Source organism: Gobius niger (assembly GCF_951799975.1).
Source record: "Gobius niger genome assembly, chromosome: 1".
Lineage (NCBI taxonomy): Eukaryota > Metazoa > Chordata > Actinopteri > Gobiiformes > Gobiidae > Gobius > Gobius niger.
In genome coordinates, this window is record NC_136852.1 from 65,658,517 (window position 1) to 65,672,668 (window position 14,152).

General features: G+C 40.6%; 1 protein-coding gene across 1 annotated transcript in view; it reads left to right on the forward strand.

The window, feature by feature from the left end:
• oxct1a (3-oxoacid CoA transferase 1a) overlaps positions 1-14,152 on the forward strand; it is a 61,025-nt gene that overhangs the window by 12,514 nt on the left and 34,359 nt on the right. Inside the window, exons 8-12 of the mRNA XM_079552555.1 lie at positions 8,167-8,274; positions 10,204-10,318; positions 11,104-11,198; positions 11,828-11,876; positions 12,861-12,933. Coding sequence (XP_079408681.1) covers positions 8,167-8,274; positions 10,204-10,318; positions 11,104-11,198; positions 11,828-11,876; positions 12,861-12,933 — 440 coding nt within the window. The remainder of the gene's footprint in view (positions 1-8,166; positions 8,275-10,203; positions 10,319-11,103; positions 11,199-11,827; positions 11,877-12,860; positions 12,934-14,152) is intronic.

Sequence of the window (14,152 nt, forward strand, 5' to 3'; positions counted from 1 at the left end):
ACTGTCACATATTACAGATTAAGAAGTATACACAGGATTATAGACGAGGTTGTTATAGGGGAAACAAGATAAACCCACCCAGAGATAGATGGAAAATGCAAACTCCATGATGCCACTATCATCTTGTTCAACTTGATATTTTTTTTGCAGTCAGACTAGCTGTATATCAAGCATAAAAGCAAGGCCACTGTGACCAATGAAGGCAGCAGTGTTGTTGCAATGCCATAATGGCTTAGGAATCTTTTACTTTTTTTTGTCATACTTATCACACCCTTGAATTATCTTTACTTCCACTGCCAATATGGTGCCGAACGTCAGAAATGGTTGACTATGGCATTTGAAGAACAATATTTTCTTTTCTGTGAGTTATAATGTAAGATAATACCCGGTTTAAATGCCCCTTATTTGAGTTTCATCCACAACAGAAAGTCTAAAACAGTTTTTTGTACCAACCACAGGCAATACAAGCAGTAGCCATATGGTGTTAAAAGCCCTTGGCATGTTTTCTAATCATTATGCGCATGTGCTTGTTTGTATGCATGCATGCATTGTAAGTCAATACCTCACAGTCAAACACAGAGTCTCCCCTGTCCTCTCTCCCCGTTTATCTTCTATAGGATGATTTTCTCAAGCCTTAGAGAATTTTAGCTTTCTTGAATCTTACACTTCCTCAGCATTAATCTGTTGAACTTTGTGATCAGTTCTATGCCACACTGGCTTACACAGCAACGTGGTAAGACTCCAGCTTTGTATCAATACCTTTCCATATACATTTCTGATTGTACAATGTGTAATTTTTATGTAGCCTAGTTCTTTTGTGAATAGTCTGCTTGCATTAAGTTTATTTATAATGTTCATTCACCTTGCTCCATTAGGTTTATTGAACAAAAAGATAACAACCCATTTCTGTCTATTTAAAGTGCGCTACCATTTTTTATATCCAAAAGCATACCGGTCTCGCTCACTTCCCTCGCTCCCGGGATGTATTTTTAGCCTCTTTAATGTTGTCAGGTTTTTGCTGTCTCCATACAGTCTGACATTTCGGGGCGAGGATCTAGTGAGGAGAACCAGATTGCCCGTGTGTTGTCAGTAGTCCGCTTTAGAAGGGGATGGAGCTGGAAGCTAGAGCCCAGCAAGTGGTGGCAGAGTGTGGCCAAGTGGTGGCATTATTGTACACACACACACACACACACACACACACACACACACACACACACACACAGACAGGAGCAAGATGGGGTGGCTATAAATACCCACGGGTAATGAGAGCGCCGTATCGCTGTCAGCCTCCAGCCGGTAGCCGCACCAGCCCCTTGCCATCAGTGTCGCTACTCTACACAAACATACATGATGGATAGTGATTTTGGCTGACAGAGCAAATTAATGAATAATCTTGAATGATGCAATACTTTGCATTATCGGTTAAACACTGAACTATTGCAACGCTGAATGTCTGAATTCTTTTTTTGGATCGTGAAATGGAGGAGAGTTTTTGACCAATATGTGGTGGTATTAGACATGTAAGCTATAAAGTTATTACTATTCAGTTAACTTTTCAGTTTCTTGTTTATTATCTAGAAATAAAATTGCATTGATATCCTTTGCTATTACCTTAAACTTAAAGCTGGTGTCTATTTGCTTTTCTTTTGGCTTTGATGTCAAATGTTTTAAAGTGAAGACGTCAAGGCCAGGTTCTTGAATTCATTACTTGACAGTACTATACAGTCCACTGTACAGTAACCTCCTGCAGCCCAGACTTGGAGAGCTCTTTCATGCTAATGAGGCTGAAACTCAGCCCGGGTCAGATCAATAGGCTGGTTTTTAGCAGTGATCAGCTGAGAGTCGGGCTGTTCAGACTGACTGCTTTAGTACAGGCTGGCTAAAACTGGATTTAATAAAATAAAGTCTATAATATAACATGATATAACAGCACCAGCAGTACCCTATGCTTCGCCAGTGGTGTTTGTTTGAGAAACAGTGAGCTGCCAAAGGTAAAGGAATGGTATATAAAAAATGTGTTTGTTTTGTAAAATATAATACATAAACTAATTTGCATGAATATTAAGATAAAACAACAAACCCAAGTGTATGAAAAAAAAGTCTGTTGAATCTGTTGAATTCCTAAGAAACACTTCTCACATAATTTCACCGCAATTATTTCCCTTCATCCGTCAGCTTGTTTGGTTCAAGTGTACTTTGAAGTGCATTGCCAGAAACGTTTGATCCTTTTTTAATGCAAGCTGCTTGAAGTGTCTTTGTACATTTCATAAACATGCGCATGCAGGTGTCTTTAAGTGGAGTTGGAGAGTATTTACTTCCAATCTTGTACCTTAGAAGTTAGGTTATGTTGTATCTCTGCCTGAATCAATCTTGTTCCTCAAAAACTATTTCATATCCTACTCTCAGTGGGACTGGTTAAATAAAGGTAAAAAAAAAAGCATGGTATTAAAAACAAACCAATACAATAGTCAAAATTAAAATCGATGTCTTTTACTCTTGTCTCTATTACCTTCTCCTTAATATTATCCTAGTTGAAATGAAGTGTTTTCAACACGAAAGGAAAATAGTTCTGTGGAAAGTGACAGTTCCTGCTCAATTGTTTCTTGTTTTAAGACAAAATTTAGTATTGTTTGAGAGCTGGGGTCAAACGAAGTCTGTCTGTAGCAAGAGGTCAACCTGGTGTCTGTGCTGCCTCATAGGCTGCACAAACAAGGTTTCCTAAAGTCATCTCATTATTTGTGGACTCATTTGAAAGCGTAGAACCGCTTACAAATGCCCCCAATGGTACAAACTGAAAAAAAAAAAGGCTTGTAGTCTCCCGGGGGGCACCTTGATTCACTTACTCTGCCTGCCTGCTAACTCCATGCCCTCATCGATGTGAAAATCGTTCCCCGACTATTCCCCTTGTGAATCTGTGGCTGTTCACCTGCTCTTCACACCTGCTCAGTTGTGCAATTCTATTTTTATTTATTTAGTTTTTTGTTGTTTGTTTTCTGTCCGCAATGGTTCCCTCGTCTAATCTCTTGTGTGCTCCACTTCAGAGCGGGGATAGATGTAGCCGCGACACATCACCCTCACATGAAAGGCTCTTTTTATGTACACGGCAGCACATTTAAATTGTATGAGACGTTATTGTGATGTGACTTGGCGCTGGAAATCGAATTGAAAATCTGAGATGAATACCCCGTTTGTTTTAGTGTGGAAGCGGCTGTAGAGCACTCTGTTGACCCCTTCCAAGCAGCAGAGAGGATTGATTCAGAAGACACGGGAAGGCACGTAAAAAAAATAATGATGTTCCTTAAAGGGATATTTCAGGATTTTTGACATAGGGCCTCATTTCCTAGTTATCCAGAGTGTTGCTGGTACCTGGAGATATTTTTTTTGTAATTCATGCAGTTCTTATGGTAAATGGTCTCAACTTGTATAGCGCTTTTCCACCTACATTAGGCACTCAAAGCGCTTAAACAGCAAGGATCCACTCACCCATTCATACTCTCTATTCATACACCAATGCACGCAGACACTGGGGGCAATGTGGGTGAAGTGTCTTGCCCAAGGACACAACGACAGTGTGCACTTTCAGGATGTGGGAACCCTCGACCTTCCGATCATGAGACGACCCACTCTACCATCTGCGCCACTGTCCCCACGTTTGAAGAGTTTCGTGGCGCTAGGCTAATGCAAGGCTAGCGCATTTCTATGGTGTCAGCTAGCCTGCATTAAAAACAGTCTGACCCGCTTCACAGAGCACCTGAGGCAAATCATTTATAACGCCAGACTAACCATATAAATGTCTGTGTCGATAGAATAATTTTTGGAATATAACTGACCTTGCATCACCTGAATGATCGCATTTCGAGGGACTATTTTCTAGCAGATCCCTCCGCCGCTGCGTAGCTTATACAAACACGAAGCAGATGCTGCTCAAATATAAGGTATTTTAAATGCAAAATGGTTCAAATTATTCTAGCGACACAGACATTTATATGGTTAGTCTGGTGTTATAAGTGATTTGCCTCAGGTGCACTGTGGAGTGCGTAAGCCTGTTTTTAATGCAGGCTACCTGATATCGTAGAAATGCACTAGCCTTGCGCCTAGCGCCACGAAACTCTTCAAACATAAGAACTGCTTGAATTACAAAAAAAATATCTCCAGGTACTATCAACACTCTGGATACCTAGGAAATGAGGCCCTATGTCAAAAATCCTGAAATATCCCTTTAAATTCATCTATATCCATTATCCATCTTCTATTGCTTATACCGGACTGGTTGCCGAAGCAGTAAAAGCTAAAACACCGTGATCTCAATAAGCCTGGTAATTGAGTTTTATAATGTGGAAAATGTCTACCTCGTAGTCAGTGGTGCCACTTTAATTATCTTGAGAAAAGTAAGAAATGTTGTTGCTGGCATGGTGTGTGGGTTCCTTCACAGTTTCAGGCCATGCATTTCAGCTGTTACCTCAGTCTTGCTAAGTCATCTTGTGCAAACCTCGCCAATATGAATTCCACGGATACCGTGTTAAGTCATCAAAGTACCATGCGTTGCAAATATTTGATGAGATTTTGTTCTCTTCAGCGCCGATCATCATGAGCGCAGGCCTCCTTGATCAAGACGCCTATTGAAATCCATATTCGCACAAAAGGCAGATCAAGCCCCCAGAGAAACGAGTAGGCGGCGTGTGGGAGAACGCTAAAAAATCTACCACCGCTATTCCAGACTCATTTCAACCTCCTTTGTATCTGAGAGTTAACCTAAACGAAAAAAAGGGAGGCAAATAAAAAGCGTCTAAAATCACTTCCTGAGTGGCCCTCAATGCGTGCCGCGCGGTCCGAAGTCTGCGTATCCATGACAACGCCGAGACGGGATTGCTTCTGAGCCGGTGAATGGCGAGGAAGGAGGAAGAGTAGATAAGGAGAGATTGAATTCAATTTGCAGCAAACTTAGCCCTCATGTAAATGGAATATACTCGGTCACGCAAGAACAATGAAGACCAGAGGGGAGGGCCCGCAATGATATTGTAGCAGCTAAGTCCCCTCCTGGTGTTGAGGGCCGCTGAGGACTCTTGGTGTAAGGTTGTGCAATTCACTTAGAGCGCTGGTCCCCTTTGAAGGAGCGCCAAGAGAACAAAGCACAATTGATACATCTACACTTGAAATGGGGTTTCTATGTTGACCTTTTGCACACTATAAATGTAATTAATTCTGTAATTTTGTCAATTGGGATGAACATTTCCAAACTGAAATTCTCATGTTTGATTTGGTTTGATTTATTTGAGCAATTATTTACATTATCACATTATTACGCAATTAAAAGAAGAAAAAAAAACAACTCAAAAGGAACAGGTCGAAGCAAGAAAGCTTATAAGTGCCGACCTCAGGATAATATGCAAGAGAATACAAAACCAAATACTTTCGTTTCAATAAATATCGTCCTCAAAGGGCTCCATAGCACTAAAAACATACATAACTGAAACACATGTGTCCAGCTGCAGGTAATCCCTAATAGAGGTGATAATAATAGTGGTGCTAGCAGCATCTTGTGTTCGTGAAGTTTATCATTCCATCATAAATTCTTGAATTATCCAGACACAAACACTTTACGTGTAACGTTTACGTACAAGTAATTACTGAATATCAAATTCATATTTTCTTTTATTCCATATTGGGCACACACAGCCCGGTGGGAGTGCCCTTATATGAAATAGTTATGATGTTGCAGATTTCAACAATACAATTGTCAGCATTATCCTCAGGATTAGCAGCATTGATTATGAAAAGCTTTTACATTTTACAAGATGAAAATCTGATGAGTCTTACAAGACAACTCACAAGTATGAAAGGCGTATGTGGTTACTGAGCGTTTATTTTTCTTTTTTTTTCTTTCCCATTCACAAAATAACATAACCAATCATTACTTATAAAAGACAGTGACCATTCTATTGATTAACTTAATTATTTAAGTATTACATTTGTCATAGTTTTTATAATATACATATACAGGGGGCAAAAAAGTATTTGGCCAAAATCCAATTGGAAGTCTATGGGGAACTGACCAAATACTTTTTTTTATATCTGTATCTCTCTGTATCTCTCTGTATCTCTCTCTCTCTATTTCTCTATCTATATACTGTATACAGTACATGAGTACATATATCACTAGTACACATATTTTTTAATACGATTGTCATCACCTTAATAACAATGATTATAGCATTCTCAAAATATCATGTTTCTCCTTGCTGTCATTATCATTTCCATTGCAAGCCAGTCACTGCGGCCAGCTGGGCAGTAGCCCCCCCATCAGTGAGCCCCCACCCTGCTGCCCTCACTAGTTGTTGATGTGGACGGTTTTGAAAACCTATGCTGAGGACACAGTGGCGCAGCGGTTAGCGCTCGTGCCTCACAGCTCGAAGGTCCTGGATTCGATTCCCACCTGGACGGGGCCTTTCTGTGTGGAGTTTGCAGGTTCTCCCCGTGTCTGCGTAGGTTAGTGGTTGGTTATAAAAACATGCGCAATAGGTTAATCCTCCAGCCAGGTGTTTCTGACCACCAGCCTGGCTCCACATCATGGAGATGGGTCCCCGAGCGCCAGCCCATGCTGGCAGCTCACTGCTCCTACAGGTCGCCCCATGCAACACTGAGGATGGGTCAAATGCAGAGATTTCTCTACAGAGATTAATACAGTATAACTTGACTTAATTTAACTGAGTGGCGCTTTAAAAAGACAAGTTTATGTTTATGTTTAATCACCAACATCCATGTTAAGTTTGGGTCTTGTGACTGTGAGAAAGAGAGCGAGTAATACAAAAGTTTTCCTTTGCAAAGGACATCATTCAAGTGGAGAAATTGCAAATTGCAAAGAGTTACGTTTACCTTAACATAGTAGTAGAAGGCCATAAAACTCAAACAACAAAAGGGAATATTTCACTAAACCTTGCCTGAAGGCTATTCTGTATTATTCAAGTTCTCACACGGGAAGTAATCAATTTTCGCGTTGCATATCTTGACGCCAGTTTTTATCTCCACTATAGAAACCTTTGGTAAAAAATATGTCAATTAATATGAGCCCTTGAACTGTAAAAAGTGGTTTCAGTTCAATACGAACAGGAAATGTTTGCTTTCTCAGTGGAGTAAATATACTTGCACTACAATAAACAATGTGGAATAGGCTCTGAGTCCCCAACCGGTTGCTCAGGAACTACCAGCTCTCCAGTAGATCCCCAAAGACTTTCTACATTTCTACATAAGCTTGAAGAGCCAACTTTCAATACTGTTTTGCCCGCACAACTCATAGGCCTAATGTATCATGTCACATTTAGACTTTTATATTGATGTATTTTCTAATAAAGCTAATAAAGCTATAACGATTTTCTTGTCACCATAATTGTGGCTTGCATTTGTTGGAAAGTACACATTCCCACCAACTGTAATGCAAGAAAACCCAAAGGTGAATGTTCCTTTTTGCTGCTGAGGAATGTAATTTGCTAGCGCTTCTGTCCTACCTTTAATAACTGTCTTTAAGCTCACTCTCAAACGGATTCATAGGAGCAGCTTGTATTCCCACGTATTACTGATGCTTGCCTTTAAATAATGAGAGAAGTTTTTCTGAACCCTCTGCCCTTCTACACTTAACCGTACATTGCCTTACATTCACCGGGCGGATTTCTAGACCTCACTTTTGGAATGAACAATGTCCCAAAAGATCTGCTGCTCTGCCTCTGCCCTTGCCCTAATGCGCCCCGTCCCCTGGCTTACACTCTTAACAGATGACCCCCCCCCCCCAACACACACATACACCACTCCCTTCAGCCAAGCCTCCACTGGCTGCACAGGCTGCTTTCACTGAACACGGTTCTGTTTGTAAAAATCCCGACACCTCCTACGCGTATGCACCTTCTCCTGTGTCTAAAAGGCGCAACACAGACCGAGCAACACAGTCAATGTTACGCCCTAATAACTAATCACAAAGTAATTAAGTTGGATTTTTTGAAGCAAAGTAATCCACTTAAACCTAACTAGCAGAAATGTCAGAGCGTGTTGCTGCTTTATCGGGCAATCTTTTACATTTCATAGCTGGGTAGGTGAAGGCTATTTGCTGATATAGTGATGGTTTTCTTATCTGAACTGGAATCAAATGTTGAATTTTCCCTATATGTGTGTGTGTAGGTGGAAGAGGTTGTGGACGTGGGGACGTTTGCTGCAGAAGATATCCACATCCCGAGCATCTATGTGCACAGGGTCGTCCAGGGAGGCAGCTACGAGAAGCGGATCGAGGTACAGATTAAGACCTACCAAATGATGTGACTTGCAAATAGAGCTGCACGATATGAGGAGAAAATGTGCGATATTTAATTCATGTCTTGAATGTTGTCATTATGATATTTAGGAGATATCTTACTAAACTGCTTCGACACAGTATGCCTGTCTAATTTAAACGAATGCAACATTTACACGACTTTTTAGAAACATGGGCGTTTAGTTTCTCGGCCCCATTTAATATATGGCTTCAGAGACATTAGACTTGATGTAATTTTGAAGAAATGATAAGCAAGCCAATATATTAATGAAATAATATTCGAACTGTTTTTGTCTCTCAGTTTTCTTGCCAGTTTGAGTTGGAAGTAGCAATGCAGGGTAAATACTCTTGACTGATGAAATTTCAGAGGCAATCAAGAGTGTTGAGTAATGACCCAATTGCTTCATGGTGCCAAGTACAGACTGAAAAGTTAGAAAAGCAAACTTGCTATAAACACCCATTATTAAGTTACAATTTGCGTGATGTCTAATGATTTTAGTGCGCAGTCTGTTGAAATCCTATCCGAACCAAGAGAGAACAATAGAGTTGATGATTGCGTCTACAAAATTGCAAAGATAAGATGAATGCTACGGTGTCTGGGGACACACGAGAGGACAATCAGCCCAATATTGAGCCCAATTTGTCAAGTGATAATTTGTTGTGGCGCTCCTCATGTGAATGATGTCAGTGCAACTGTGTTATGAATATTTGTCGAGTCGAAGCCTCATAAAAATCTTAACCCATAGCAAGCAAAAATGTTTGCAATTTACGATTCTTAATTGCAATTTGAAATAAACTTTCCATCACGCTGACTCTGCTCACATCCACCGAGGGCGGGACTGGTCATGGGGAAGTTTTCCCAGAGAGAGCCCTCACAATGCAAGTTTCCACTTTGTCCCTCTTCTACAGCCCATCATAAGACTTAACTCAATACAGATAGATCTACAGTATAATCAGCAATCCACTCGCTGGAGTCCTCTGGTCCCAGCCCAGAGCCACACAGCTGATCGGGCACAGGTCCACTGCTGTGATCACCCCTGGACCCCATTCCAGTGGGGCCTTTGTTTTCACCCGTGTCCCTATTGCTGCACGTACAGGTCATTAAAACACAAGCCACTGATGTGTCCAGTATCTGTCATGTTTATTGGTTTATTCCTAACGTTCAATAATGTGACTCATTTTGGGCGTCTCGCGTGTGACACAAACCTGCGCAGAAAATGAGACGTGTGTGGTCTCGCATCACTTCTTGCATTCATCAGAACCATTTAGTCTGTCGGCTAATACAAATGAGAGATTATTCATTGCGGAAAATGTCTGTGTTTGTATGAAGATTGCAAAAGATTAAAATCCTCTACTGAGTCCCAGGCTTTAGTTGTTCTGCGGCTCTTTTTTCTTGTTATATTTTGTTTATTATACTCATTATTTTCTAGTTTCACCAACATAGCACTCTGGATGATACATATGCATTGTATAGTTTTAGAGTCAGGAATTACAGAACACTTTCTGTTGGTCTACTGATTATGGTGTAAAAGAATTTAGTCAAGCGAGCGAATGGAATTGTAAAAATGAAACAAGCTTTGCTATTTGAAACTCTCTGACCCACTTAGTATTGACACCTCAGAGTTGAGAATTACTCCGATCTCGAGGGACAAGCCTGTGTCTAGACATGCCGGCCATCTCACCAGAATTGGGGCCAAAACTGTTAAAAAAAAAAGAAAAAATGAACGTAAAAAGTCGTCCATGAGCAGACAGAGCAGGTGCAAGCCCTCATGCTATCTTACTCATGTTGACTCTAAATCAATAGCCATTTCCGTCACACTTATGCAAATTGTGGCTTTGCGGAAAATATCGCAGAAGTTTCTCTCTCTCTTTGCCCGATATAGTGCCATCTGTTTGTTTTGTTTCAGAAACGCACAGTGAAGAAAAGTCAGGCAGAAAAACCCAAACCAAAGAAAGACTCAGACATTGTTCGGGAAAGGATCATCCGCCGAGCTGCTCTGGAGTTTCAAGATGGAATGTATGGTATCCTTTTGGAGAAAAACAGCCCAAATAAACCTCACAAGCCTAATCGCCTGATGATTTAGTTCTAAAGTATTAATATTATGTGACTTTCAATGCGTAGTTCGGATGGGACTCAGGGTCATCTGTAATTTTAGCCTTCACTCAGTCGAGATAATTTAGTTTATTATTTAGTAACGCACTTAAATTCATGCTTTTTCTGATTTAGATGTGATTTACTGCACAGTTTACACATGATTTAGTTGAATTCACTCGGCAGGTCAAATAGGTTTTTATAAGTGGTTCTTTTCAACACTCTAAGGGATTAATATAAGCTCCAGCACCTACTGATTGTTCTGGAAAATTACAGAAAGTGTCATCTCTTGTTGTCCTTCACATCCCACCTCCTGAAAGTGCACACTGTCGTTGTGTCCTTGGTCAAGACACTTCACCCACATTGCCCCCAGTGTCTGCGTACATTGGTGTATGAATGAGAGTATGAATGGGTGAGTGGATCCTTCCTGTAAAGCGATTTGAGTGCCTACTGTAGGTGGAAAAGCGCTATATAATGAGACCATTTACCATTTACATGCTTTCGGATGCTGATTTCTGATTAACTATTCACTGGTTCCGCATTGTGTTGCTGGTGTGTACATTTGAAAAACATAATTACAATATGTGGGATCACTGCAGTGAAGGTCCAGGGAAATCTCAGAGGGGTTAACTAAGAGCATGTTTATTCCATGTGTATCTCTCAAGCTATGGCTGTATATACTGTATATTATTTTCTTTAACGCTCATCTATTCAGCCAACCTTGGCATAGGAATTCCCATGCTGGCTAGCAATTTCATCAAATCGGACATCACTGTTCACCTCCAAAGTGAGAATGGAATTTTGGGACTGGTAAGAGGCTTGTTGTTTGTGTCTTCACTGTGAGAATGTGGTGCTATGTCTGCTTAATGGATTTAATTGTCAAAAGAATCAGGATCTTCTGTTGAACATAGTTGACCCTATTTGTTATGGTGAACACTATCAGACCATTATAATTGGCCATTTTAGTCCAACTCCTATTAACTATATACATTGGCAATGCAGTGGTTTATTTAAATTCACATTCTTTGTTATGTAAAACGTGCTAACACCATGGGACACTTGTCGTTTCAAATTTCCTCTTCCGCGCCGCTTGTTATTTGCCGTGTGAGTTTTCGACAAAAGGCCAGCACGGTTATAGAACGACTCTCCAATCATTAGTGTTGACAGGAGAGCGCTGGAGCCTTTGCTAATGATGTATATTGTCAAAGTTTGATATTACAGGTGCCAGATTTACCGGGTAGTTGCCTCTCCTCCTCACCTTCATCTCTCTCTCTCCTTGCTGCCTTTTGTTGGACAGAGAAAATCAATGTCCCATCTAATGGCAGAGATTGTGTCTGTCTGTGCCTTGAAAGATGGCGCCGGGTCAGATTGAGTGACATGTGTGAGAGGGTGTAGCACTTTGTGCACACTCGGTTTGATTTTGGCTTGTCATTGTATAGGGCCCATATCCCACTGAGGACCAAGTGGATGCCGACCTCATCAATGCAGGTAAGACAAATATTTGCCATTGCCAAAATGGTTGCATATTTTATGTCTTTATTTGTTTTTAATGAATATGGTTTGACAAACCATAAATCCTATCCTATGGCAGCATAGAAGGATGGGTCAAATGCATATAGAATAGGATTCCACAAGCCTACGAATTAGACATTGTGCATTACTTCTGCACAAGTGTGGTGACATTCTGGTTTGAACAACTTATATTTACTCACACCACAGCATAAGTTCAGTTTTCAGGTAGGCAACGTAGCGTAATAGTAATATATATTTTTTACAACTCCAACACTTACATTGGCTGTGGTGTAAACATTGTACAGCTTTGCAGATTGTTTTAAATTTCTGCCCTAAGCTTCTGTGTATATTAGATACATTTCTAAACATTTTCATAAATAGTCATTTTAACTGTTATCTATCTATTAAAATGCCTTTTCAAAAGTGCCAATCAAATTTATTTTTGATTCATAACTTTTGAATACAACACATATTGTATTTGTACCTGTTGTAACAGGATGTGTATTGTAGCCCTAGTATTCACCTCTAATCAGCATTTGTCTCTTCATCGTGATGAAGAGACATGTGAGGTAGTCATTTGAAAAATGTGCCGCACATTATTTAATTTTCTTTATTTATTGGTTTATTTGGTAGGGACAGTGCATGTTAATGAACAAGCAACACCGGATTGTAGCCATGGGCTAATTTCCATCCGTTGTCCCACATGCGCACTCTCATTCATCCTGGCCTATTGTACATGTTTTTAGTGGAAGGGGAAACCGGAGTATCCGGAGGAAACCTACACAGACACAGGGAGAACATGCAAACTGCACAGAGAAAGGCCCCATCCAGGTGGGAATCGAACCCGGGACCTTCTAGCTGTGAAGCACGAGCGCTATCCGCTGCGCTATTGTGCCGCCCATTAAAAAACATGTTTCATCGGTGTTCCTTATAGTCCGTCTTCATGTCCTTGTCTGGCAGGGAAGGAGACGGTCACTGTGCTCCCCGGTGCAGCCTACTTCTCCAGCGATGAGTCATTCGCCATGATCCGAGGGTATGTTTTTTTTTACTGCCACTGACAATAATTTACACAGGGCTTTTCTCTGTTTAGTATGTGATGTACAAAGTAATTCATGCCACAAACAAACCACAATAAGTGTCTCTAGACATTAGAAAGCAATCCCCTCCTCACAGCTGCTTGTCTTGAACCATAAAACAGGATATGACCACAGGACAAGGCCACAATTTGTAGCAGTGCATAATAGCTACTGTCACCGATGAAAGTAGACAGCAACCGTGCCAATATTCCCAGGCGCGCTGGTCCTTATCGATTTTCTAGCTGTCTGAGATTGCCCACACGCGCTCCCGACAGCACTGGTCGTGTTTGTCCACCCAGTAGAAATCCAATACGGCTCATAAATAGCTCTGTCCGGCCCCACTGAGGGAATAAATGGACCCACGCTGGCTCTGCATGTGCTCGGTTAAGTCAAAGGATGTATGCTTTTACTTTTCAATACATAAACTTGTGTTTAATATACTTGGCACTCTTTGTGGGCCACAGTTTATGGCTGAACAGAAAAGGGCACTTATAGAAACACTTGCAGTCAGCTCAGGGGGAAGTCGTACCTCTTTAAGTTCATTTGTTACAAAGATGAAGTCTGACTCGGAAATCTGATTATTATGTATTAATTAAAAAAAAAAAAATCACTCAGACTTGCATAACTCTATGTGATTGCGTGTATAATTGTATCTAATTTCTTACATAATTTGATGTAATATATATCTTTCATTTCAGACTAAGGCTTAGTAGGCGCATTGAGTTACCTTGTGTACGAAATGTGCGGTATAAATTAACATGCCTTGCCTAATAAAATCAAAGAGGTCTGAGGACTAAATATTGTATTACTGTAAGTAAAGCAATGATAGGATTTTAGCAACAAAGATAAAGAATTGAAGCCAAACAGAAGAAAATCCAAACCTGAAAACAGCTCTCCCTCAAAGCTCGCTTTGTGAGCTGTTGAAAAGAAGGTTCAGATTCATAACATTAATGACATGACGATTACAAGACGGTTCATTGAGTTCACACGTTTGCCCATTAACTGAAAGATTGGGTCTTCGATCCATGACAAAGGCTGTGTATGCTTTCGTTGATTATGTCCCTCACTCAACCACACAAGTTTTTGTCTTCCACACAGTTTCACACAGAGCACCTGAGGCAAATCACTTATAACGCCAGACTAACCATATAAATGTCTGTGTCGATAGAGTAATTT